The sequence below is a fragment of the Takifugu flavidus genome, chromosome 18 (genome assembly GCF_003711565.1).
Source record: "Takifugu flavidus isolate HTHZ2018 chromosome 18, ASM371156v2, whole genome shotgun sequence".
NCBI classification, from domain to species: domain Eukaryota; kingdom Metazoa; phylum Chordata; class Actinopteri; order Tetraodontiformes; family Tetraodontidae; genus Takifugu; species Takifugu flavidus.
The window spans coordinates 8,177,706-8,204,620 of record NC_079537.1 but is presented as its reverse complement, the minus strand read 5'-3'; the positions used below and the strand labels follow the sequence as shown (position 1 = coordinate 8,204,620).

Here is a 26,915-nt window from a genome sequence, read left to right as displayed (position 1 = left end):
ATCTTCACCCCTAACTCACCCCTGCCCCGAGGTCATGAGTCATCAGTGTGGCGGGGGGGTGGGGGGGGTTGCAGAATGGATCCTATTGTCAGACCACAGGGTGCTGCCTCATCCACAAGCATCACCATTTGGACCGCGCTCCCAGCCGAGCGTGCTTCCTCGCTTGCGTGTCACATCGCCGCAGCAACCGTTTTCCATTTAGCCTGTCGTGTGATGCAGATCCCCCCCCCCCCCCAACAACACACACACACACACACACACCCCTCCCACCCCGTTTGAACCCGTGAGCTCTGTTAGTGGCTAATTTGTAAGCTTTTTCCACGTCTTCCATCACGTATCATCGCTGTTGCTTCTGAAGGCTTTTCCATATGTTCGCGTCCCCGTGTGGTCCTGGTACGTATCGCGTCCATACGTGGGTGGGTGGCAGGTTGGGGGGGGGCAAGCTGGAGATGGCTCGTCTCATGCGGTGAAATTAATACAGATTACAAAAACATGGCAGCTCGCTCTCGTAGGCTTCACCGGACGCGTGAGGTGGGATGTTTGTGTCGTGCACTCGCTTGCTGCTCTAAGTTTCAAACAGAGACGACAGGTCCTCTGCCGCCGTTGCCATAGCGCCCGCCCAACCTGATCATCAGGGGTGAGAACAGCCTTCGCCCGTTTGTATGTGTTTATCAGTTTGCCTGTTTTGTTATTTGATTGCGAGAAATCACAGAAAATGTCAAAATTGTCAATTATATAAACACACACACACACACACACACACACACACACACACACACACACCGAACGAGCTTTTGGTAGCGACGGCGTCCGAACCCTGCGAGCCTCTTGGCCACGTGTTGAGTGCAATAATGGTAAAGGCAACGCTCGGCCTCTCAATTAGGCTTCCCAAGTGCGAGGTGTGGAAAGGTGCCTGGCGGCGCGCCCGACCGCAGCTCTCAAAGAGCACTTTGTGCCCCCCCCCCCACCCTCCGTACCTGCTGGTGTGGTGGAAACAGCCCACCCTCCTCACACTCGCTTTAATAAAAACTGGATCCCCAAAAGGAGCCTTCTAGTGTTTCAGGGGTGCGGCAGCCGTAATGGAAACACAGGGACGCCGCCCTTCCCCCATCCCGACGTGGCCTTTATGGACCTGCGTCCAGAGTGAGGGAGACCCCCCCCCCCCCTTTCCCGGGTAACGGGATACTTCCCTGCTCAGAGATCAGTAGTCTGAGTGTAGCGAGCGTGACCTTGGCAGTGACCCCGAGCTCATGTCGCTCCGCAGAGCCGACGGCGGCCTGCAGACGGGTTAAACGACGACCGCGAAAGCAGAAAAGGTCCAGCGGGAAAATAAAGGCGGCGCTGGGAGCGGCGGGTAGCCGGGCCCAGTCGTGACGTTCAGGGACACGCGGGTGAACTGGGGTTTACGGTCGCCTCGAACACAAACTGGGCTTTCTGGAATGCTACTGGGAGTTTTTTCACAAGGCTGGCTGAGGACTGGGAACACTGGAGGATGATCAAATAGCAGAATGCTGGCAGGATAAGGCTGAGCTTGGAAACCACGGAGGTGGCAACAGAGCCGGCTCCAGAAGACTGATGCCTCTGGGAACGTCGATGACAATGATGTCATCTCCAAATCCCGAAGAGATGCTAGAGATGCTAGATGCTAGAGATGCTAGATGCTAGAGATGCTAGAGACGCTAGAGACGCTAGAGACGCTAGAGATGCTAAATGCTAGAGATGCTAGAGATGCTAGAGATGCTAAATGCTAGAGATGCTAGAGATGCTGGATTTTTTGGTTTTACCTGTGGTTTGAAATTAGCACCAGGTGTTTAAGGGGACGCCAAACAAACACCATGACAAGGAAAAACTATCTATGAACAGGAAAAACCCTTGTGCAGGCCCTGGCTTGTGTGTGTGTTTGTGTGTGTGTGTGTGTGTGTGTGTGTGTGTGTGTGTGTGTGTGTGTGTGTGTGTGTGTGTGTGTGTGTGTCTTTCGTTCTGAGATGGAATGGTTCAGTGTTGATCGCTCATTAGCGCGCAGAGCTATTATCCAAACTGCACGTTATTTGCACTAACTATAGAACAGGGCGCCCGACCGCAGCCGGCTGTTTGGGTTTTGACTTCCAGCTTTTATGCTAACTTTAACAGATTAGCACGCTAATCGCAGGAATAGGCCCGTGTGCTTAATCGCACCTCTGAATGTCTCTTTGTGGCAGAAGGAAAACCAGAGAAACGGCGTGCTGTTCCCCTGCAGCACACGGGCGCTCATTTCCAGGCGACTCCACGGGCCGGGGGGGGGGGGCGTCGGGAACGAGTGTGTGTGTCCGTGCACAGCAGTTGGGGAGCGTCCCGGAGGGCGTCTTTATTGGACGTAAGGAAATGACCTTTAACTGCCAACGAGGCTTTAATGATAAATATGGGTAATTAGGGAGAGATTTCATCAGGTTTTTATTTAGTTTCATCCTCAAAATAACATCGGTTAAGATGGAATAAGCCTCGTTATTCAGGTCACATGATGCATCATGTGACCTGCTCGAGAGGACAAGGAGCTGCTGACACCCTGATGATGGCGAGGCTTCTGGTAACAAGCAAATGTGTGAGTGTTTATGCTGCTGGGTGAGGGCCAAAATACACCTTGATGAGTTTTATGTCCTTAACGAGTTCTCCGTGGTTACACGTGAACTTCTGCTGCTCTAAGAGGCTCTGGGGTGGAGATTTGCTCCTCAGCTCTCCTGTTGGTGAAGATCGTGATGGTGATGATGATGATGGTGGTGGTGATGATGGTGGTGATGATGGTGATGATGATGATGGTGGTGGTGATGATGATGGTGGTGATGATGATGATGATGATGGTGGTGGTGATGATGGTGATGTGATGGTGGTGGTGATGATGATGGTGGTGATGATGATGGTGGTGGTGCTGCTGCTGCTGGTGGTGGTGATGATGCTGGTGGTGGTGATGCTGGTGGTGCTGGTGCTGCTGCTGGTGGTGATGATGCTGGTGGTGGTGCTGCTGCTGGTGGTGCTGCTGATGGTGGTGGTGGTGCTGGTGCTGCTGCTGCTGGTGGTGCTGCTGATGGTGGTGGTGCTGCTGCTGCTGGTGGTGCTGCTGGTGGTGGTGGTGCTGCTGGTGCTGCTGCTGCTGCTGGTGCTGCTGCTGCTGGTGGTGGTGATGCTGGTGGTGCTGGTGCTGCTGCTGCTGGTGGTGGTGCTGCTGGTGGTGGTGGTGGTGCTGGTGCTGCTGCTGCTGCTGGTGGTGCTGATGGTGGTGGTGCTGCTGATGGTGGTGATGATGCTGGTGGTGCTGGTGCTGCTGCTGCTGGTGGTGCTGCTGCTGGTGCTGGTGCTGCTGCTGGTGGTGGTGCTGCTGGTGGTGGTGGTGGTGCTGGTGCTGCTGCTGCTGGTGGTGTGCTGCTGCTGGTGGTGCTGCTGCTGCTGGTGGTGCTGGTGCTGCTGCTGCTGGTGGTGGTGATGTCACCTTGCCCCTCCTGCTCACCTCTCTGTCAGCATCAGGGGGTGGGGCACAGTCACCCAGGTGTCTTGGGCACACTTACCCCCCCGCGACCCGGACAGGAAGCAGGTCGTCAGCCAAGTGCCCCCCCCATGGCGGCCCTTCCTGTCTCCGCGTGGCCTCACAGGAAGGAAGGATGCGGTCTCTCTCTCTCCCCCCCAGATGATGGATTCCAGGCTCGTCTCTTTGTCCTCTTGTATTTCCTCCCGTCTGTACTTCTCTGCCTCCATCTGTCCCGTCTCTTCCCTGTTGCCGTGGAAGCAGCTCAACGCTCAAACCGCAGCATCTCTGTTGTTTTCAGTCCTCATTTAACATTTGTTTCCAGTTTCCTTTTTCCCTTTTTTTAACCCCACATCAAAGGTGGAAGCCATTTCACGCGGCGGTGAAATTCCCAGCGCCAGGCTTCTGGGTTTAGCCTTCGTTCAGACGATGCACATGCGCTGACTGAGTTACCGGACAGCATTTGGTGGTAGTTATGGGGGGGTGGGGGACTTCCAGAGACAGAGACAACATCAAACAGTGTCGCCGTTGTTCCTCTGGCTGTCAAATACGAAGAGGAGCCTCAAATGAAAACAAGGCGAGAAGGTCATGAAGGATGTCAACACGTGCACCCAGCAGGATGAAGCCCCCACGGACCGGGGGGGAGCACGAGCAGGTGAGGTCTGGTCCTCCACAGGTGTTCCTGCACCACTGTGGCAGTCCGCGCCTGCACTGCCACCTAGCGGCCACAGGGGGTCATCGTCCTCAGGCCGACGGGACACGTGGGTTCAGAATTTATGAGGAAAGCTGCGGGGAAACTTTTAGGGGTATTCCTGAGTGGGCTGATGATCTGGGGCAGATGTGGGAGCGATAGATCAGTACGTCCTGCCTTCAGGCACATCCCCGAACATCTAATAAACAACCTCACCTGCTTCGATCCCCACCCCCCCCCCCCCCACACACACACACACACACACACACACACACACAGGAGGCTGGAGACGTGCATGTGTCGAATCCAGGAGAGATTTTTCCGGCCTGTGTTGGGTGTTCTGCTGAGGAATGAGCGGAAAAACCTGGAGGGGGGTCTGCCTGCCTTTAATGAATATTGTCATGTTGGGGGGGGGGGGGGATTCGAACCATAAACCATTTAAAAGTCGCACATATCGCTTCTTGTCTCTCCTTCATGTATTAAACAGATGTCGTGTGTGTAATTTGGAACAGTTTCATCCATTACAGGCTGGTTTTCACGCCCCAAATGTCAAGCTCGTGCGCGACGCTCACTTTGCTGCTGGAACGCCGGCAGACTGGGCTCCAACGTGTTCTTCTCAGACTTCCCCGGGCCCGTTTTGCCCGTCTTTCATCGGCCGGGGGGCTGAGCCATGTGGCAGCAGCGCTCCGCTGTGCTCGCAGGGCATCTGTCCTTTCACTAATCCCCCCGTTATCACTCCACATCAAAGCCTTTCGGGGGCTCGCATAATTGAGTTAACAAGCGTGTTTGGAGGCAACCCGATCCGTTATCCCCCCGTGAGGGTCGCGGCCGCGTGCGCCGCGACCGCGCCATCAGCCCCAGCAGGAGGGGGCGGCGTGGGGAGGCCTCTAAAGCCCTGCAGCAACTGCGGCTTCACGCTGTGGGCCTGGCGAGCACCGGCGGGTTCTGGGCCGCCTCCAAGTTAATGAAAATAACAGCGGGGTGTCGCTGGCGGTAACCCCGGGGGCCCGCACACAACTGCCCTGGTCAGCACTGGCACTGACCGCAGCAACAGTTGTCGCAGCCTTAATCCTCCCTGAGTGACCTCATCGCCGCCCGCCCCCCGCCCGCCTCCCTGCAGCTGCCGCCCCGCAACAACGGCGACGTGACCTCACTAACAGTCGCATGCAAAGTGGGATGGAACTGATGCTGAAAGCAGCGCAAGGGCTTAAAATTAGGATGCAAAACGCCTTTTTGCGGCGGTTTTAGGCCCCCGCTGAGGCGCTACAGGTGAGTCACACACCTTTCCAGCCAATCACAGCAGTCACGTGCAGATTAAATATCCTGGCGCAGGTCGTTGTGCGTCTGCAGCTGCAAACTTTTCCCTGAAGTTATTTTCGACATTTTTCTTTTTTCAACTTTAGCAGCAATTGCTTCCATGCAAATTAGCTAGCGGCTAACGCCGGATTAGCTTTGGTCTCACGTGTTGCGGCAGCGATGTGGGTCGAACCGATCGCCACAAAAAGAGAACAGGCGGGGAGGAAGCGTTCACCTGAAGCCTGACGCCCACAGAACTTCACGGAGATCCAGATGTTTGACCAAAACTCTGGGTCGCGCCGAGGTCACGCGCCGAGTCGCGGCGGTTTGTGCAAACTTCTGAGCAAACTTGTGGAGGCGCCAACACGATGTCGCCTCCCACAAGTCTGTCGGCGGACGGAGAAACGCGGATTTTGTGCGGTCTGACCTTTTAATGGCGACAACAACAGCAAACGCGACGGAAGAGGGCCGCGAACGCGCCGAAAAAACGCCTTCGTTCGCGCGTGCACGCCGCTCGTCCGCTCCATATTGCTCGCAAATCAGTCAGGATCAGGTCGCCCCGCGTACGCACGCCGAGCCGCCGATACTAACAGACACAAACACAGATGTACGCTCGCACGCACGCGGGCGCACACGTGTGTGATGAAAATAAAGAGACACTTGCACTGTTGACACCTCCTCCAATCACACGCGCCGCCTCCACTCCTTCATCCCAGCTGTCACAACTGCAGAAACTCTACAAATACACACGCGCTCGCTCGCGGATTCGCACTCACCCACACACACCAGTTTTCCCTGCTCACACCTTTTCCCGCTCACCACGGCTCCCTCCAGTTGGTGCCTGCGTGCCCACTCTCTGCCACCTGCGTGTGCGTGTGGTGCGTGCGTGTGTGTGTGTGTGTGTGTGTGTGTGTGTGTGTGTGTGTGGGTGTGTTTGTGCGTGCGTGTGTTGGTTTGCCACACAGTGCCTGCCTCTGGCCCTGCAGCGTGAGGCACAACGTGGACGCTGAGTCATGTTTTATCCTGGCCTCCTCTAAGGGGTCAGAAATCGCCGCCGCCCAATCTGTCCGGCGTCTGGGAGCAGGGAGCGGCTGGAAATGTCACTGGGAGAACTCCAGCGGGCCTCCTCCCTGGCCCCCCCGGCGGCCCCTCCGGCCCCGCTTGGCGTTAGCGAGGCGGTGCGCCGGACGCCGAGCCCTTCCTGCTTGACGCCATGTGTGGGGTCATAAATCCGATGGGCGCTGCAGCGGAACACAACCAACAAGTGATGCGTGCAGGAAGCGCCCGTGGATTAGGGAGGATTTGCGGCGAGGGTCTCGGGTGACGCTCCCGCTCCTTCCGACAGACATTTCCAAAGTTTTCTTTTTTTAAGGAAATGGGGAGCAGATTGAGCCGAAAGTGCAGTTAAAGGGCCGACGTCCAAGCCAATAAAAGCAGTGAAATAAGGAGCAGATATTGGGGGGAAATGGGGCCCCTGGTGGTGATTATTCGCCTGTTTTCCATCCACTGGCTCGGCTCCTGTGTCTGGCTGGATGACACGGGGACCCCCTGCTGGTTTACAGTAAAGTTAAAGATTTTCTTTTTTTAAATGAAAACTCATGAAACTAGAATATGAAAGCAGAGGTGGAAACTGCACTGGGAAGATGCAATGACGCACGTGGAGCCGGAATAATTATGGGCGCAGTGGATAGGCCGGAGGATTCGAAACTACGGCAGCTTTAAGGTCACGGCTCGGCTTTTAACGCGCTAAAAACGGGGCAGGAACGCCACATGGTGCAGATGTTAGAACGCTTGGGCCGACGTTAAACCAGCTGTAAAAAATGCATTTGCTTAAATTGATCTCAGCTGACGGAACGGATCATATGAACATTGTGTCATTTTCTGTGTAGAATCCGATCGATTGTTTCGCTACAGCTCGATTTGATGGTTTTATGGATTTATCAGTCGATCCTTCATCAATCGTGATTTTAAGGCACCACGATGTGGTTTTAAAGCCGTACGTATAAAATATTTCTATTAAGACGCCTCGAGAAGTTCTTTTTCTGTACGTTGCTTAGCCATCTTTGTGGGGACCACACTCACTTCATTCTCACCTATTTTAGTGGGTTTTGGGGGCCAAAACCTTCGCTTTTATTTGTGCCTCACATTTATAGTAAAGCTTCACCTTTTAATAAAGTTGTGGAGGCCAAAATTGTAATGGTCAGAATTTCAATGGTCAGAACTGATGATCCCAACATATGTAGAAACACACACACACACACACACACACACACCACACACACACACACACACACGCACGCACACACACACACACACACACACACACATCCAACATGCTTCATGCAGTGAATGTGTGCCAGGCGGTACCACTGCACGGAGGCTTGTCCCTTCCAAAGGCCTGACAAACAGAGATGGCGGCTGCCAGGACCCCCCCTCCCCCCGCCCCTCCTCAACGCGCTCGTGACGGGGGCAGCTGATGGAAGATGGGCCAACAGTTGCCTCGATGTTGGGCGAGCAACTGACCGGGCTGCTGCGTGCACGTTCAGGGCGCCCGACCCTGGGTAAACTGACAAATGCCAGCGTTGCAGCGTGACCCCTGCCTGCCTGTAAACACACACACATACACACACACTCTCTCCGGGGATTATTGGAGTTAATGATTTAAGGGTTTTGGGTTATTTTTAATTAAATAATTCTGGCAGAACCGACCCAGACAGTGGGAGAACCTTCACACAACATGGGGGGGGTCCAGGGCAGGTCAGGCATCAGCCAGGAACCAGCTCTCTGAAGACACTCTTGTCCTGCTTCTGTCCTGCCAGTTTAAAAAAAACGCAGCTCGATTGTCCCTCAGCCCTTGACAGCCTCCCTCTCGCACGCACGCGCACGCACATCTTGCTGCAGTTTGCTCCCAATTAGCATGTTGGAACTGATGTGACTCGACGCATTCTCGACAGCGGCGCCGAGCAGCTGCCGTGCACGACACCAGATCACCGAGCACACGCGCGCGCAGGCTCCTCGGTGCGCGTTCATTGGTATTCGTGCCTGTTTCTCTGCCTGCGTGTTGGCGCACCGCGCTGGCGACACGCACGCCGCGCTCTGTTTACCTCGCCGGGACTGGGCCGCTGGGTTCTGTGGAACAGGGGCCGGTTCCGGGGCCGGTTCCGCCCGCGTCCACGTCCCGTCACAGGGTTCCCTCCAAAACGGCCAGCTGCTGCTGCGCGAGACAGCTGCCGCGGCAGCAGAACCAATCTCAGCTGTCGATGGAAGTTGCGAAAAGGGGTTAGTGGATTATATTTGGGGGGGGGGGGGGCACGGTCGGAGAGGTGGAGGACCAGGAGAACCAGAGGCAGCATCTGGGAGAGGGCGCTCCGGGCTCATTCCACCTGTTGTGCACGAAGAGACCCCCCCCCCCCCCCCCCCCCTTAGATTTGTATAAAGATCTTTTTTAAGCGTCATTTGCTCACTTTTGAATAGTGAGGTTGAACTGTTCCTTGAACTTGTCCTTTCAAAACAAAAGCCTTTCGGTCTCAGCAGAAAAACAAAGAGTAGAGACCAAATACCGCTTGTTATTATATATGATATAATATTGTTGTGTTAATGTTATTTAAAAGACTAAAGATCCCAGTAGAGTCTTGTGCGCCAGCGCTGCCTGACGCAGTGATTTGTCGCCATCTTCTGGTGAAAGTGGAACAGTACAGCTCCGTGTTACGTCTAAATCGAGATGGGATGTTTTCTAAAAACAAGGTTAACCATTTGTTTTAGTAAATCATTAAATCGGCAAGAAAGGTGACACACAGATGGTAAATTGAGTGTAAAACATCAAAACATCCTTAGGCTCTGGTGCTGCGCTTTACAAGGCAAACTGTAAAGACAAGTTCCACTTGTTTGCCAGCAGGCGGCGCTATAATCAAGGTGTTTGACGCCACTGATCTGGTTTTAGGGCTGATCCATTCTTCACAAAAGAAGCCAAACGGAAGGATTTTGCTTCACTAAATAGAATGTAGAGGACTCATTTGGTATTTATCATTGAAATTACTTATTTCGTGCTGTTGCCGGAAACAAAAAAAACCCCTCTGAAAGTGTGATTATTGGATGCGATTAGGGCATCCAGTGTGAAACAAGGGAGGAGCATTAGGGGGGAAACTCGTTCAGGGGTAGCTGTGAGGTTCTGGTTCGTCTAGTTTGCTCACTGGGTCCTGGGTGCTTTGCGCTCCAGGTGCCGTTTTGCGCCACATCGCTCCGGCGCGCACTGATCCGCCTGCGCTCCTGGGAAGAGCAGGAAGTGACAGAGGAGCAACCAGAGCAGGAGCGGGTTCGCTTTTAGCCCAGAAGCAAAGAGGAGCGCGGTTCCAACTCATCTGAGGTGGGAGGAACGACAAACTTTTCCACTCCAGTTTTGCGCAGATTTTCGGCAGCGTTTGAAGGAGCTCGTTTGGAAACCTCGTGAAATGTCTCGCAAGAAGACTGTTAAAGGCAAAGCTGCCGCCAGCAGCCCCTCTGCGGGGAGTCCGACCGGGAAATGGGCCGGGAGAACCGCGAGGAGCAGCCCGGCTATGGTTCCGCTGAACGGCGTGGTGCACCCGAGCGGACCGGCCGTCAGCAGCAGCAGCGAGTTCTACGACATCGCCTTTAAGGTGAGACCAGCCAGCGCCCCCCCCCCGGTCGGGTCTCCTCCCTCCTTAAACCGGCTGCTGAGTCCAGGTGTCAACACCCAGTGGGTTCTCCTGGTCCCAGCAGCCCAGCAGGAGGTCTTCATGGCGGGTCTGAGCTTCACTCATCATCTTTGTCTCACGTGTTGCTTCTTTCTCTCGTGTTCCAGTAAAACCACATGTTCCTGGCCTTTGATCACTGGGTCTTGTGCTTTGATCGCCCTCTTTTTTGCTTTGATCACCTTTTCTTTGCTTCGTTAACGTCAATCCTGCGGAGAAACCGAGGAGCTTTTATTAAAAACCCGAGTGAACCTGCTGACAGCAGGAAAACAAGGACGTGGAGCAGAAACGGAGCGCAGCTCTGAACAGGAGCTCTTCGGTGTCTCTGACCCTGTTCAGGTGTCACCACAGTCCAGCTCCTCACTGAGGCCCAGAGCCTCCAGAATAGCAGCACCCAAACTTTTACCGCCACGAGCATCAGAACAGCCGCTCGCTGATGTTCTCGCCGCTCTCTTTCTGTCCCCCGTGCAGGTGATGCTGGTCGGGGACTCTGGCGTGGGGAAGACCTGCCTGCTGGTCCGGTTCAAAGACGCGGCCTTTCTGGCCGGCAGCTTCATCTCCACCGTGGGCATCGATTTCAGGGTGAGTTTGTTCGGGCTCTAAAAGGCGCCGTGATGGTAGAGGACAGATGAGCTGGTGCAAAAATGGCGGCTGCAGTTACGACCGTGACTGAACAAGTGTTTGGGTTTGCAGTGATTTAGAACCTTGAAGGTCTCTTCCGTAGCCTCCAGGTTCTTCTAGTGGGCCTTGGAACACGTCTTTATTAGCCACTGAGCTCCCAGGATCACCTGTGCCACAGATAAGGTATCGATGCCTTAATTTAGTCTGACACACTTTCCTTTGTCTCCTTTTTCTGCCTCGCTGGGTGAGACATGTGTGAGATGTGTGTGAGACTGGGTGAGACGTGTGTGAGACGTGTGTGAGACGTGTGTGAGACTGGGTGAGACTGGGTGAGACGTGTGTGTGAGACTGGGTGAGACGTGGTGAGACTGGGTGAGACGTGTGTGTGAGACGTGTGAGACTGGGTGAGACTGGGTGAGACGTGTGTGAGACTGGGTGAGACGTGTGTGAGACTGTGTGAGACTGGGTGAGACGTGGGTGAGACTGGGTGAGACTGTGTGAGACTGGGTGAGACGTGTGAGACTGGGTGAGACGTGTGTGAGACGGGTGAGACGTGTGTGTGAGACTGGTTGAGACATGTGTGAGACGTGTGTGAGACTGGGTGAGACGTGTGTGAGACTGTGTGAGACTGTGTGAGACGTGTGTGAGATGTGTGTGAGACTGGGTGAGACGTGTGTGAGACGTGTGTGAGACGTGTGTGAGACGTGTGTGAGACTGGGTGCCGGAGCAGCTCAGACAGGAGGAGGCCTCTTCACCTTCTCGTCCCAAAGTGACTTGGGACAAATCTTTGGCTCTTTCTGTCCAACTTCCTGCTTTGGTGATGTCATGATCGCACGTGCGACACACTGTGTTGCTGGTGTCGACGACACGTGCTGTCAGGTAGCTGCCGCCCTAGCTAGCTAGCTAGCATTATCCTGCAGTGTTGCACTCGTGGGGTCAGAAGATGAACTCATGGCATCAAAACGAAACTAAATCTGACTTAGAAACCAGGGGTGATCAGTGCGGCTTGAACTGCGAACTCAGCCGCTGATCAGGTTTTGGAGGGGGGGGGGGGGGGGGGGGGGGGTGATGATCATCTGCGTGATGCTATGCTAACGATCAGATGTGCGCTGGATTAAAACAGTCCCTTAAAATGAGACCCTTGTTCCTTATAATATATTGTGTTTTTAACCTCTGTGTGTGTGTGTGTGTGTGTGTGGTGTGTGTGTGTGTGTGTGTGTGTGTGTGTGTGTGTGTGTTCTAAAGAGAAAAAGTATGAAACCAGTGCACGTTTCCCAGTGCACGTTTCCCAGTGCGTGGGCTGGAGGAGCTGGTGGGCGGATGAGTTGATTTATTTCCTTATGTAACTGCTCATATAACACCTTTGTGTGTTTCTGATGTATCTTCAACTCTGGCTGGAAAAAACAAAGTTTTCCGGCTTTTTAGGCGGTTTCATCCCATCTTTTGTAGCGATTGAGCGACGTCCCTCTTCAGCGTCTCCGATCGGCCCGAACCCGGAACGCCGACCTTGACCTGCCTCGCGGGTTCGGGGTGTTTTTGGTGCAGTTCTCACCACCTAAACTTCTCTGGCGTTTCTCTTCCCGTGGCGGGTGTGCAGGGAGGAGCGGAGAGGTGTTATTTTTAGGAGAAGACGTCTCTGATCCCCTACAGTTGGTGGGAAAGGAAGGCAATTTGCTCCGTACGGGGATTTGATTCGGTTTCCACTTCAAAGCTGCGGTGAGAGGATGTATTTTCTCACATTCTCTTGTTTGTTTCTCTGAGCCTTTTAAGCCTCGGCGCGTTCTCGGGATTACAGAGCCGCTGCGGCTGCCTCGTTAGGTTTAAAGTCGGGGTCGGATCGGGGGAGACGAGCCACCGTTGATGGGAAAGGCGCGCTCTAATGGAACAACAAAGGCAACAACAAGACGGCCTCTAATCAAATCACATCAGTGACAAAAACGCACCAAAAATGTGTTGGAAGGTTTTTTTAAGCGCTGCCAACTGGTTGCGACGGTTGCCATGGGCAACATCATCAGCATCAGACATTCATCGTCTTGGTTCCACAGTGGTTCCATGTGAATGTTAATCTAAAAACTTCCTTAACTGGACGCTGATACCAGTTTGATGCTAACGGCTAACAGTCGTTTGCTGTGCGAGATACATGTGGTCCCGATGATGAGGTGTTCTTCTCATTCTCGGCGTCGCTTCAGCGTCCAACAACGTGTGACTCTTAGCGCCGTCAGGTTTAATATTTACGTTTCCTGATGGGCTCATCTGTTCACGTGTCAGGCTGAAATCAGTGCTTTCATGCTAAAGTAGAGCAGCTAGCTCCACAGATGTGCTATTGTTCCGCTGCCTGTCAAGATTTACGTCAGCTGATCTATTTGAAGTCCAGAACAAACGTTCCCGCCGTGTTTCCAGGCACGGACATCACCTGGAATACCGATTCTGCAGTGGGCGCCCGGCCAAATCTTTGACCTAAGACACACGAGATTCACGTGTGTCTTAATTGATGGAGAGCAATTTTTTCCCAGTTGGTCAGTTTTTCTCAGCGCTTTCACCCCTCAAAGCGTCATTCTAGATGATGCTAACAGAAGAAGCGCTAGCTTTTCCCAGTGGTTGTGGGTTCCGCAATAGCTGATCGACAGTCCAAAGTCAGTTTTATCCGAAATGACGACACGGAAGGAATTTTCTCTGAGGTCCGATTGAATTTTCTGGTCGCATTAATGCAACTTTATCACCTGCGACCTGTGTCTGAACGCTCAAATCCATAAACATGACGCTAGCTCCACAGCCAGCGAGTCAACAGAGCAGCTGTGGTGCAGAAGCTCGTCCGGCGTCCCGACCCGTCCGGATTGATTTTAGCTTCCTGCTGCCAACAGCAGAGCTGACAGTGATGAATGTGGAGCGGAACCGTTCTGTCATGTTGGGCTCTTTAATCACAGCGACAACATCATCACACCCATCTCCCCGCGCTGATTTGATCGGGTTTTTTTTCCTTCCACCTGAAACTGAAGCAGTGACTATCGATTCCTCGTCCTCGTCCCTGTCCCCCGTCCTCGTCCCCGTCCTTGTCCCCGTCCTCGTCCTCGTCCTCTGACCTCCTCCCTGCGGCTGCGATCTTCTCGCCCACAGTCGCAGTTTCTCGCTGCCAACAGTCGTTTTTTAACGTCAGAATAAAGAGGCGATACTGGTGTGCTTCCCTGTCACCTCCATAGTCACACGTTCAGTAGCGCCATAAGGCAGCTCTCAGTGACACCACACACACACTCACACTCACACACACACACACACAGAGACACAGACGCTCTCACTGTCAGTGACAACGATGCTGAACAGATGCAGCAGCTGTTAATAAACTCCCTGTGATGCAGATTAGACTGAACACAGAGAAAAATGTCCAATTAATACAATAAAGTTGGTTCATTTGTGGATTTGCTCCTCGTACAATCTGGAACGTGACACTCGAACAGACAGTCCGGCCTTCCAAATAACTGAGGTGGTTGCCCTATTAGATTTAAGACATTTGACTGTATGTGTGTGTGTGTGTGTGTGTGTGTGTGTGTGTGTGTGTGTGTGTGTGTAATTAATGAAAAGCAGCTTTGCCACCTGCTGCTCTAATGTCACAGGGATCCAGTGAAGTCGGCTCTGAGGAGATCCATGAATATTTAACTGCTGCATGAAAGAGGTGGAACGTCAATCAGGAGGAGGAGGAGGGGAGAGGAGAGGAGAGGAGAGGAGAGGAGGGGAGAGAGGAGGGGAGGAGAGGAGGGGAGAGGGGGAGGGGAGGAGAGGAGGAGGAGGAGAGGAGGAGGAGGGGAGAGGAGAGGAGGAGGGAAGAGTAGGAGAGGAGAGGAGGAGAGGAGAGGGGAGGAGAGGAGGAGGGAGAGGAGGAGGGAGAGGAGAGGAGAAGAGGAGGGGAGACTATATTTCGACTATATTTGGTTTATTTATATTTCGTTTCTGCCCCGTTCTCCCCACCAGCCTGTGGTCAACAAGCTTTAATAAATGAAACCTTCCCAGTCAGGAACTTCCTGTCCTGCCACCGCTGATAAACATGATCTGGAGCTAATTACAGCTAATTACTGCTAATTACTGTATCCAACCTGTTATTAATGTCTCCCCCCCCAGCTGAGGACTAATCAGCTTGCCTGGTCAGCATGAATAACCCCCCCGGCTATCAGCGCTGTGCAGCTAATGTCTCCTCGTCCGCCGGTTCTTTGGCATTTTCCCGTTAATATCCGATGTGGTTTGTCCTCCGACGCCTCTGCCTGTTCGTCATTCCCGCGCAGTGATTCCGTGTCGTTCCCGGTGGGTTTGTCCTTCAGCATCGTCCACCCACTCGCTCACCTTTCAGATGTCAAAGGTTTTCTTGGCCGAATCTCGTCAGGGTCAAACTTCTGATCAGGCCAACCCAAAGGTGAGCCGTAGGAAACCACGGAGAGAGGCGGGTCGTGGCTGTTGCCATGGAAGCAGGTGATGTAATCCACTCTGGGATGTATAAAGGTGGGTGTCAGTGGAGGACAGGCAGAAAAATGGGTGAATCTGCGATGCGACTGAAGCTTTGATGTGTTGAGGAACTCCAGAATGTTCTAGAGTTCCAGGCTGTGACCCAATACCCTCGTGGTTCCAGATTCACAGGTAAAAAAAACAGCATAACATCAAATCAGGTTCCAACAACTGGCTTTGTTGTTGGAAGCACGTTAGCATTTAGCTGGCGCTGCTGGCGCCGCCATGCTAGCTGCTCACGTGTCTCGTCTAATAAACTGGAGCCTGTTGAGACTCAGATTTAATTTGACAGGTTTTTGTTTTTGTCGTCTTTAAACTCTAAACTCTGCTCGTCTCCGTGGAGACAGAGACGGAGGGAGCGATGGACGACGGGAGACGCCGCTAACGCAGGAAACAACGTTCCCTCACTTCCGTGTTTCCCTTCTCTCTCCAGAATAAAGTCCTGACCATCGACGGCGTCAAGGTGAAGCTGCAGGTGAGAAACGTCGCTCCCATCGAAGGTTCCTGCAGGAACCTCCTGGTGTCCTTTGATTGTCTCGTCCCTCTGAAGGCCGGGACACAAAGACGCGCTCGCCGCCGCCGTTATTGTCTTTACCGTGACGTCGCTGAGGCTAACGAGCTGATCTCGTTAGCGGCAGCTCTTCGCTCGCACGTTCACGGCTGCGCGCTCGCACGTGCGACGCTTTTTCTTGGCAACTTTCGCACATGCTGGAGAAAGAACAGAGGAGTGGGCGGAGTTTAAGTCTTCTTCTTCTTCTCCTCTTGCCTCAGATCTGGGACACTGCTGGACAGGAGCGTTTCCGCAGCGTCACTCATGCCTACTACCGTGACGCCCATGGTGAGACTTGTCCTGTCACGTCAACAGTGTGTGTGTGTGTGTGTGTGTGTGTGTGTGTGAGATCTTTAACCTTTTCTCCTCCTCCTCCAGCTCTGCTTTTGCTCTACGACGTCACCAACAAAGCGTCCTTCGACAACATCCAGGTCAGTCTCGTCCTCATCCTCGTCCTCGTCTCTCTGACCGTGTGACCGCCAGAGCAACTTCGTCCTGTCAGGTTTCACACATGGAGCAGCCTCAGTGAACGGATCAGGCCGGTCCGCTCACCAAGTTGACGGGGGGGGGGGGGAGTCTTTGTCTCTGGTCCCTTCTGGAACTAATGAGGTTTCATTTGGGTGGAGGAACTGGGATATTGGGGTTTTTTGCTCCAACACAGAAGCTGCTGGGCGGCAGGCTGGACGTGGAGAGTCCCAGCGTCCCCTCGGGCCCGTTTGTCTTCGTTACTGTCGCTACGCGGCGCCGCCGCAGCCCTGATAGCGACGGTGGGCCCAGGTCCCAGGTGACACCACTGGCCGTTAGCCACGTGGAGGACGTAAATAATGCTGCCGTATCGACCTGTTGGTGTCCTCCAGCTCCAGAACCTGAGGGCCGCGGAGAGCGAGAGCGTTCCATGAGCGGTCCTTTCTTCTGCCCATCGCAGTCGCATCTTCACACACTTTATTTTGTCGATTTCACGGCTTCCATTTTTCTTTTCTTTTAATTGAATCAACGATTTCAACAGAAATCCACCTGCAGACGTTTCTTCAGACCAGGTCTGAGGTGCGTTTCTAAGGCGACACGTTCGCAGCTGCCCGTCACGTCCTCCTCCTCCACTTTGAAAGCTTTAAATTATTGATTTGGTCTTTTGTATGCATTATTCTTTGAGGGAGGAATCATTTATGAGCTTGACCCTCCCGCAGACGTCTCGCCCCTCATGAGAAACATAATTGGTCACCTTCGCCGTCGGCAATTACGGTTCCCTGAAGCCGTAATTATGTTGGCGAGCAGAGAGGCTATAAATGGGGTTCAACACTCTTGTCTATGCTGACGACACTGTGAAGAGCAGGAGGTGGCTAGCCCGGATGCTAACTGCCGCTAAAAAGGTTAATATCGTCCTCCAAACGCAACTCGTCGGGGACATTTCTCCCGTTTCTCACCAACCATGAATATCGTAAGAGACAAAGCGTTCCAGAGATGGAGCTCAGCTGTGGCTTCATCGCTCTGGCAACAGAGGTTTTCCTCACATCTGTCTCCCACTGGGCAGCTTTTATCTTCCTCTCTGATGCTTTGATCTTTGCCCCTGTCGAACATTGTCTCCCGTGCGGTCACCAGTCGCCGAGGCTGAGCTGCGGGTTTCCGAACAGAACAACCGTCGAGGTTTGAATTTTTACACCAGGAGACGCGACGTGCGCGGCGACTTTTATTCCCGCCTGAATAAAAGATGAGTTGTGCTTCTGCGGTCGTCCAGAGTAAATATGAGACAGTCGATGTCCCTATTGATCGCGATGGTAATTAGATTCTGGGCTCCCTGGAGGTTCTGGGGGCAGGACGATGCCGGGGTTCCCAGAACAGCCAAGAAACTATCAGGTTTCCTCTGGAGACGAGGCCGAAGGTGCTCGGTCAGCAGTACGTGTTTCACTGTTTCTAATATACCCAAGTGCCTTCTTGACCTTTCTTGACCCCCCCCACCACAGCCCCAGAGCTGGGGGGGCTCATCGATCGGACACTGAGAGCTTCAGCTCCTCACTGAGGCGTGGGCTGATCCAGGAGCCGGGAATGGATGCAGGGTCAAAGGTCATCTCCACAGGATCGCTCACTGACACTATAAAGCTGCAGGTTCAGCCCCCCCCCCCCCCCCAGATGATCGCCGCTCCTGTTTGTTATCATCTCGGTGCTGTAGTAAACCCTCTCCTCCTCTTTCCTCTCTTCTTTAATCTTCTCTTCCTTTGATCTTCTTCTCTGGTTGTTCATGGAGGTCTCGACCCGTCTCTCCACAGACTTGGCTGACTGAGATCCACGACTACGCACAGCAGGACGTGGTGCTCATGCTGCTTGGAAACAAGGCAGGGCATTATGGGATTGTTTTTGATAGAACCCCATGAAGGGGGACCCGCCTCAACATTTATCTAAAATATTGATACAAATGGAAACAATGTGGGTGCGTTTGCAGCTCCAGATTCTGACATTTGAACTGTCGCTCTTGTCCAGGCTGATGCTGCTCAGGAGCGGGTGGTGAAGAGGGAGGACGGGGAGAGGCTCGCCAAGGTCAGGTTTCCTTCTCTGTTTGCAGTTCAACTGAAGCGTCAGGGTGATGGAGGGGGAGGAGATGAGAACCAGATCCCAGAACGCATCTGGAGATCAGGAACGTTCGGCAGAAATGGCCCAAGTGAAAGGAACATTTAACATTTCCGTTCCATAGTTCCACAGTTCGGTTTGAGACGAGTGAACAGGCGTCACCACTGGGCGTGTTTAGCATCATCGAGACGAGAGAAGCCGTGCTGCCTTCCAGTGTCTTTCCTGATTGTGCTTATTTGGAACTCTCCGTCTCCGCAGGAGTTTGGCGTTCCCTTCATGGAGACCAGCGCTCGATCGGGACTCAACATTGACCTGGCGTTCACCGCCGTGGCGAAGTGAGTTCTGAACACTCATTAGAGACTAAGGTCCAGGAGGATTGTACAGTGATCCCTCGTTTATCGCGGGAGTTACGTTCCAAAAGTAACACGCGAAAAGTGAAATCCGCGAAGTAGCAACTTTATTTTTTTTAATTATTTTACAATGCAATACTGAACAGTAGAATGAAACCAAACATCAAAACCTGTTTTAAAGACCAAACTTTGTTTAAAACAATAATTTTAATATAGTAATACTGTACAAGGTTGGAAACATTGTCACTCGCGTATTTCAGTCCCAGCTGTGCCTCTTCGTCCTGACTCCGCTCCGCTGGAGCGTCTGTTTCTACTGAAGGCGCAGGAGTCTTTCTCCGAGAGAAGAACATTGTTATGGGCAGTTGTTGGCGCGCTTTCTTTTTCTGGGCAAGAAGATTTTTATAAACGGATATGCCACCTTCGATTATATTTGAGAACTGCAATGAACGACTCATCAAAGGGTCCCATTCTTGTGCCGTGCGCTGAAGTTCAGTGGCCATTCTCACCATGGTTGCTAAGCGACCAAGTGTTAGTCCGTCCTCCTCTTTATCAACACGTGTGTCTTCAATTGAAAAAATGCAAACGTAAAGTTGGCAGAATGTACAGAAACGAAAACTGTTGACAAGTGAAAAATCAATACAGTACAGCGTCAATATTTTATTTCTAGACAACAGTAAAGCCCCTGAGCCAATCAGGATTCAGAGGCAGTGTAAAAAAAAAAAAAACAAATCCGCGAAGCCGCGAAAGATGAACCGCGATATAGCGAGGGATCACTGTATTTAAAAATAAACAAGATTTAGTTGTTCTTATTTTATGCAAAAGAACCAGTGTAGGCAAGCTAGTCTTTATCTCTCCGCCATTAAGGTGGCTTCTACTTTAATTGGGCCTTGTTAAAATGTCGTACATGTGAAAGCTTGTTTCTTCTTCTGTGGTTCAGAGAGCTGAAGCACCGCTCGTTAAAAGATCCCAGCGAGACGTTCAAGCTCCAGGAGTACGTGGACAAAGAGATGAAGAGCTCGGGCTGCTGCAGGGCCTGAGTGTGTGTGTGTGTGTGTCTGTGTGTCTGTGTCTGTGTGTGTGTCTGTGTCTGTGTGTGTGTCTGTGTGTCTGTGTCTGTGTCTGTGTGTGTGTGTGTGTGGTGTGTGTGTGTGTGTGTGTGTGTGTGTGTGTCTGATCAGTGCTGAGGAGTCAGCTCTTGCGAGGTATAGAACCGTTGCTGTGTTTCTCCACACGTTCTCGTGCCCTGATGCATTTTTACTTCCTGTTTGCTCCAACCACTTCCTTCCGTATCTGTGACTGTTGCCCCAGGATGAGGGGTCTCTGCTGAGGGGCCACGTTGATCCACAGCCGTAGCTGCATGATAACAAATGGCAACAAGCGACATCCTGCAGGGCCCCCGTGCATTCACACATGCAGCTCAATGTCAGGATCAAGTTACATTTGGGTTGCACGTGTGAAAGTTGCTTATTTGTGGGTGAATATCCTTATTTTAGGGGTTTTGTTGTCAGAAAATGGCTCCACACAGCCAGGTCAGCTCACCAGCATTAACAAAAAAGGCATTTCCATAATTCCGCCGTGGATGTTTGGGAACATGTGTAAATATAAAGTGGGAGTTGATGTTGCGACTGCACAAACACGATGAATACGGCAGTGCATGGGTTACAAACCTACAACATTTGGGATTTCTTTTTTATAGTACCTCTGCAACCTCTCTTCATGAATTTCATTTTGATATTTAAAAACAAACATGCTGAATGTCATCGATGCACAACATGTGTAAATATTTGTCTGCATGTAAAAACAGTGATGTGGAAGAATAGCACTTCAGAACTAGATAAGGTGGACTCTGCCATGGGTGTGACCTGTAGAGGTGCATGTGACCATGGTTTCCTGTCGTGTGAATATTTAGTGTGAGAAACTACTCAAACTAGGTTTGTTAACGTTTGAGAGCCGTATTTAACCAGTCTGTGGGCCTTTTTTGTATAACTTTGTTTTTCTGCTCATTTTGCTTCTCACTGTAAGCTATCTTTTTTTTTATAATTTTACACTGTGCAACATATAGTTTTTGTTGTAACTTAAATCCTGAAATAATAAAACTGATTTTGACCGTTTTTTTCACACTGTTTAGTTTAAAACCTGTCCTCTGTCTCCCCCTGCTGGGGGCTGATGACACTACATCTAAATTGATGAATACGAGCAAAGATGGTTTATTTTACCTGCAAAATGAAAGCAAAAAATACATTTCAAAAATAAATAATTAAATAATATAAACCTCTCTGCGGGGTAATTTTTGTTCTTTTGTTACGGGTAACAGTGTCAGACTGGTTTGTTTCAGTCAACCCGGCCAGCAGGGGGCGCAGTTAACGCACGTAAGTGAATCGATGTGAAGTTTATAAAACTGCACGGGTGGAGCAGATCTGACTGCTTGTGTCCCTTCAGAGTTGGATGGGGTCCCCCCTCGTTATGGCGTGGACCTGGTAGGTGATGCGGGCTGTGTAGACGAAGGCTCCACACGCCACCATCCTCCTCGCCGCTCATCCTGCATCTTCCACACTGTCATGGTTTGTGTTTAAAAAACGCCTCCACTGCAGAGAAAATGTGCCGAAACAGCCCTCAGAATCAGAACTATTTTGGGGGTACACACAGATAAAACCTAGATTCACCTGCATAATCCTGGGGCAGCATGGGTCTGTTGATAACGGTCTCAAATGCAGTGATCCAGTGTTTCTGGTCCTGTTCTGTCTCACACGCAAACAGGAAGTTGCGGTCCGGGGTCACAATGGTGATCCCAAACTGCCAGTGGGAGCTCTGAATGTTCGGGGGAAGGCCGGGGAGGGCGGTGTAGCCGCTTTCTTTACTCCCGATGAAAACCTCTCCCCGCGCATACGCATCCTGGAACACACGCACGTCATCAGGACGGATTAATGAGGTCTGATCAGGTCAGTTCTGCAGAGCGTTGGTTCCACACCCACCAGGAGATCCTTGAAGTACATAAGCCTCCTGTCGTCCAGCGTGAACCATCTCTTCTTGAAGCCCTCCGTCTGCTGCGGGGCAGAGAGGAGAAATCTGAGAAATCTCTCAAAGTTCAGGCCTTACCTCCAGTTTAATCCACCTAAGTTAGGAACCAAGTGTGTTACCTTTGGACCCGTCTTCTCCATGTAGCCCTCCCTGATGAAATTCCTGGTCAATTTTGGCAGCAACTGTTTTTTGTTTGTTTTTTAAAAAAAGGATGGATTCAATGACTTCACACACAGCTCTGATCAAATAATGGAAAAGGTTTTATTACACAAGCGAGACTGTGTGTGTGTGTGTGTGTGTCCTCACCTCAGACACGGCAGCAACAGGAAAAGCCACCTGCAGATAGTGAAATCTGGCCGCTCTGATGGCGTTAAACCAGTCCACAATTTCCTTGCAGAAAATACAATTAGAACAAGCAGCGTCAGGTTTGAAATGATATGAACAGGTATTTATTCAGCTGCATCTAGAACAGAAGCCATTTTTTATTTGGGAATTGTGGTCAACAAGGGGTAAGATTTAATTTTAGTTTTTAGATCCGCTTCAGTAATGCCGGTGTGTAATGCCAATCGTGGCCACTAGAGAGCGGAAACGGGCTTCACCTTTCCTTCCTCGTGATAAACAAAGATGTTCCTCGTGCTGTTGTCCTTCAGGTAGGTGATCTGCAGCCCGTGGGGGGTGCCGATCTTGGATGGCTGGAATGTTGCGTTCAGGGAGCCGATCTTCATCATGGCTTTAGGCTCTCTGGCCTGGAGAAAGTGAAGACACGAACAGCTGAAGAGGGCGTGTTGGACCCACAACCGGTGGAAAGAGCTGCGCGGAGGTCTGAGGCTCACGTCGTGTTTGTTGAAGTACTTCAGCACGCCTTCTCGTTCAGACAGGATGAACCTCCGGCTGAGGTACTGACCGTTGTCTCTGCCCCGTTTCCACAGAAACCCCTCTCTGTAACCTTTCCAGGAAGGAAGCAGAGAGGCAGTTAAACGGTGCGGCTGGTACAGAACCCCCGAATTATCATTCACACAGGTGGGTGATTCAGAAAAACACTCACACGTGCACAAAATCTGGACTGATGTTAAATAACTGCTAGGAATCCATTTACACGTCCAACAGACGCCTTCATTAGGAAATCTGAGCGGTCGGAGTAACAAAATCAGGTTGCTTCTGTAAATCGATCCAAGGTGCTTTTTTTTACTAATAAAATCCAAAATGATCAAACTAAATGATATTATATCAGTCATCATTGTACTGAAAGAAGGTTTACTAAAGCAACACACTCTTTAGCCACATTAAAGAGTGGATTTCCAGAATATTCTACAGGCTGGGAACTTTTTTTAGATGGCGGATGTATTAAAGTAATTCAAAAGGTTGAATTCATTTTTACGAACTCTCCATGTCTCTCCGTCTGCTTCTTTAGTGTAAAAACCTACAGGGGAACACAAACGCAGCAGTTGTTCCTCTGCAGGGCGACACAAGAGGCCATTGACAGAGGAGAGAAACAGTCATGAGACCCGAACAACGGCGTTCTGTCCCATCTACCTTACAGACACCGTCATTTAGGCCCACATGTGTGAGCGGGCAGGCGGCTGCTGCTCTGCGTTAGCTAACAGAGAAACCTGTTGAATTTGCACAGCCGAATCCGTTTCCCAATAACGGCCTGTGCAACCGCTCTGCATAGACATGAAGAAATTCCTGCAAAGCAAATCCACAAAAGGTTCGATCAGGTCAAACTGTTTCCTTTGAAGTTCCCCTTTCGGACCCTATATCAAAAAGATGCTCCAGCCTGGTTACAATAAACTTATTAGATCAGCCTGTTTCAGGAGATTTATGCTGCTTTTGTCTCTTCAACACGCTTGTATATGTTCACTGATGTCAGATTCATACTAAATTTGTAGCACTGGAGGCTTTTAACAGCATCTGTTATCAGCAAAGCCTCTCATTTGAGCTTTATGTTGTAGTTAGCGGCTATTTGGCTAATGCTGACCTCAATACTGGCCAATTGTGGCAGCTTTCCAGGCCCAAAAAGGTGCTGGTGCTGCGCGGGACTCAAGAGACTGACCTGCGTGTCTGATTCACCTGTGCGGAGGTGCACGTGACCCTCACCTGCAGAGTACGGCTCCTGCCTTTCCACGCTCGTGAACTCCTCCCTCTCGTACTTGGCCCGGATCCACTGATCCCGCAGGAGCCTGCAGAAGAGCCGGCGCTGGCGTTAACGTCATAGTTACAGGGTGGTCAGAGCGAGACTTTCACACTGAGCTGACATTTCCTGTTGAAACTACAGGAAGTTGCCAGTCTTATCAAAAAAGAGTTGCTGCTGTCAGCCAGTGGCCGCCGAAAACCACACGTCGCTCTTTGGTTGATAAACACATCACGAATGTGTAACACATGACTGCAGTTGTAGAGGTGCTGCTGCGGTCCAACTAAATGCTGCGTACAGTCAATGCACTGCCAAAAGAGCTGCGGCTTTCGCAGGATTTAAGATGTAAATAGGTGCCTGTTGCTGAAAACTGAATGATAAGAGTGAAGATTGCATCTTTATCTATGAATGACTGTGAAATACAGCTGTGTTCATTTGATCTTAAACTTAACATTTTATCACTATTATCCACTGATATTAGCATGCTAACTAGCCAGCCCCATCTGATCGAGCCTTAAATCATCAGGAGGGCTCCTAACTGCAGCGCTACCTAAGCTAACAGCTTTGACAGTATCAGACGTGTGTGGTCTGTTGCTGCATGTTTGGATGGAGACCATCGGTGAGAGGACACTTACGTGCAGTCGGTGTGGGAAGGACGGTAGTAGAAGGCGGGAACTAACCGTTCGTACTTGGCCTTAGAGGCATCGTTTCCGACCGAGTCCATGAACTGCAAGAGAGAGCACGCTAAGGGTTTGTGAGGGCGTGTATTGTGTATTCTTGTGTGGACTCGGCTCAGAATTATACTGAAAACTGAAAACATATTCACACAGGCTGGCGGGCGGGAGCGCAGCATCATTATGGCTGTTTATGACATCAGGACACTCCAAATAACCTGACAAACACGACTTTTGACTCCTTTCTTTGTGACAACTTTCATAGATTTAATGCTTTACGCAGCTCCTTACCCTAACCATCATAACTAACCCCCCCAGCCCTCAGCCTCAAACAGGCCACAGACCAGCCACAACATACATGACTTGTCTCATTCCTCCAACAATGATGCTGGGATGTTGCTAAAACTCCAGTTTGTGTTTGGGGCGCACGTGAGCAGAGCGGGGTGGGGCTTACCTCCACCTCAGAGGAGCTCCAGGGATCGAGAAGGATGGATTTCACTTTGCTGATGCGGGCGATGTTCCTGTGGAGACCGGAGCAGCTCTGACACACGAACACGCCCAGCGTGTAGGAGGCCCATTCTGGATCTGAGCACACAGTTGTAATTACAGACACAAAGTGCAAAGACAGGTTCTTTTCTTTATATAATAGCAATTTACAGTAACTATTCCGTTTTTTTCCAGTTTAGCTCGTAAATATAAACAGGAGCGGTTCGAGGACGGAACCCTGCGGCACTACTTTTCTTGTGTTTTTCCTTCTTTGCTGTTTGGGAAACATTAGCACGGGAGCCACGGGTGAGGCGGAACCGTCGTCATCCAGTTAAGGTTCAGGGATGTTTTACAGTGTTTTGTTTAAGCCTTTCACTGGATCCTCCTCACATCAACCAGTTTACAGATTAGATTAAATATAGCCCCGTATTTCGCAACCCTCGCTCAGGTTGCCCGTGGTGTTCTTCGGTCGGTCAGAGGATCGTCTGTTCAGGCCGGAGCATGTGACACGGCTGACATCGCTTGTGCTGCATTACAGTCCAGAATCCGCCATTTCAGGTCACTTTATAGAACAGGATGTACGAGAGGGTGAAAGCAAACACACACACACACAGAATCATTGCTCAGCGAGGTGATTTTGTCATGAAGCGAGCGCTACGGCCCTTCAGCTGCTGCTGGTATAAATATATGAGCACGCCACAAAAATAGAGAGACCAAAAAAGACTACTACTTCCTGATGTTTAATCAGAAAGCTGCACACTTCTCAGACTGTCAGCGTGCGGGAGACAATGGAGTGATGCGTCGGCCAGGCCCTGCCTTTGTGGTTTGTGCCATATTCAGTTTGTCTGTTCGTTTGTTTGTTTGTTGCGAAGAAAAACGCTGAAAAATCTGCAGACCAACAGGACAACGAACTGCTTCACTCTTATTAGACGAGTTTCCATCTTTCGGTTTTTAAAACCTAAACATGGTAAATCAATAACTGCTAACCACACCTGTCCTGTTGTGACGGCTGTGAACCCTCGAAGGTGACAGATCTTAATAAAAAAACTTTTGATCACAAACATAATCACACCAATCCTAAAATTAGCCGTCTTCCCCTCTTTCTCATGCTGGTCTGCACATTTAAAACACACATAGGTGGAACAATCAGGTGTGACATGCAGAAAATGCTTTTATTAGCAGTGCAACTTACAGTGTTTCGTCGTGGCTGTATAACAACGAACCTAGATTTAATCCGGTTTGTTTATTTATATGTTCACTTTTGATTCTGCCAGTGATGATGAGAATGCTCCATCACCAGGGTTTCCAGCTGTTACCTGGCATGCCCCCCCCCCCCCCTCCCCCTCCCCTCCCTCCGAACCAACACCCCCATCCGCTGAAACAAAACCTGAAGGCATCACTTGACAGAAATGTTGTCAGAGACTCTCATGATGCGTTCACTGACACGGTTCGGTTCCCACCCGACCCACCTGCGGCTCCGCAGTCGGCGCAGGTTCCATTGCCGGGTTTCTCCACAAGTCTTTTCACACGCTGCCTGTTCACGACTTGATCCGAGGTCATCGTGGCGGAAGGTTCTGCTCTGATTCTCCTCCTCGGCGGTCGAAATCCTCGAACTCCTGCGCGGGGAGCTGACGCGACCTTTAAGAACTGCTCCGTTACTGCAGAGTTGCCGGATAATGAAGCATGGTGCAGCCCACACGCTGCTGTCAAAAGGCCACTCTCAGCATTCGCGTGTCTGGTTACAGTGACACCCCCAGCGGTCATTACGCTGCAGGAAGTGCGCGAAGATACACCCATTTACTCCCGTTTCTTCTTGCACCAGTTTCCACTTAAGTTTAATTACGCCTTT

At 51.3% G+C, this 26,915-nt stretch overlaps 2 protein-coding genes and 1 long non-coding RNA gene across 6 annotated transcripts; 2 read left to right on the top strand and 1 right to left on the bottom strand.

Moving 5' to 3' along the window:
* Positions 1 to 368: 368 nt before the first annotated feature.
* Positions 369 to 21,032, top strand: LOC130515432 (ras-related protein Rab-26-like). Of its 2 annotated transcripts, none has more exons than XM_057015660.1 (9): positions 369 to 393; positions 10,661 to 10,771; positions 15,732 to 15,773; positions 16,070 to 16,136; positions 16,227 to 16,279; positions 18,110 to 18,175; positions 18,321 to 18,377; positions 18,666 to 18,742; positions 19,695 to 21,032. In XM_057015660.1, the coding sequence occupies exons 2-9, from the start codon at positions 10,664 to 10,666 to the stop codon at positions 19,792 to 19,794; spliced, it is 570 nt and encodes a 189-aa protein (XP_056871640.1). In that variant the 5' UTR covers positions 369 to 393; positions 10,661 to 10,663; the 3' UTR covers positions 19,795 to 21,032. The 2 variants fall into 2 exon arrangements, with proteins under 2 accessions (XP_056871640.1, XP_056871639.1); XM_057015659.1 differs by lacking the exon at positions 369 to 393 and adding an exon at positions 9,363 to 10,114.
* Positions 11,236 to 14,497, top strand: LOC130515433 (uncharacterized). The gene is made up of 3 exons (XR_008947192.1): positions 11,236 to 11,252; positions 11,323 to 13,825; positions 13,972 to 14,497. It is a non-coding gene; the product is annotated as an uncharacterized LOC130515433 (long non-coding RNA).
* Positions 20,941 to 26,819, bottom strand: LOC130515430 (arf-GAP with dual PH domain-containing protein 1-like). Of its 3 annotated transcripts, none has more exons than XM_057015656.1 (11): positions 26,536 to 26,817; positions 25,035 to 25,165; positions 24,587 to 24,633; positions 23,873 to 23,955; positions 22,609 to 22,721; positions 22,375 to 22,521; positions 22,082 to 22,165; positions 21,895 to 21,957; positions 21,730 to 21,801; positions 21,421 to 21,649; positions 20,941 to 21,342 (listed from the first exon to the last, which is right to left on the bottom strand). In XM_057015656.1, the coding sequence occupies exons 1-11, from the start codon at positions 26,624 to 26,626 to the stop codon at positions 21,314 to 21,316; spliced, it is 1,089 nt and encodes a 362-aa protein (XP_056871636.1). In that variant the 5' UTR covers positions 26,627 to 26,817; the 3' UTR covers positions 20,941 to 21,313. The 3 variants fall into 3 exon arrangements, with proteins under 3 accessions (XP_056871636.1, XP_056871635.1, XP_056871634.1); XM_057015655.1 differs by having other exon boundaries at positions 24,542 to 24,633; positions 26,536 to 26,815; XM_057015654.1 differs by having other exon boundaries at positions 22,375 to 22,721; positions 24,542 to 24,633; positions 26,536 to 26,819.
* Between the last annotated feature and the right edge of the window lie 96 nt (positions 26,820 to 26,915).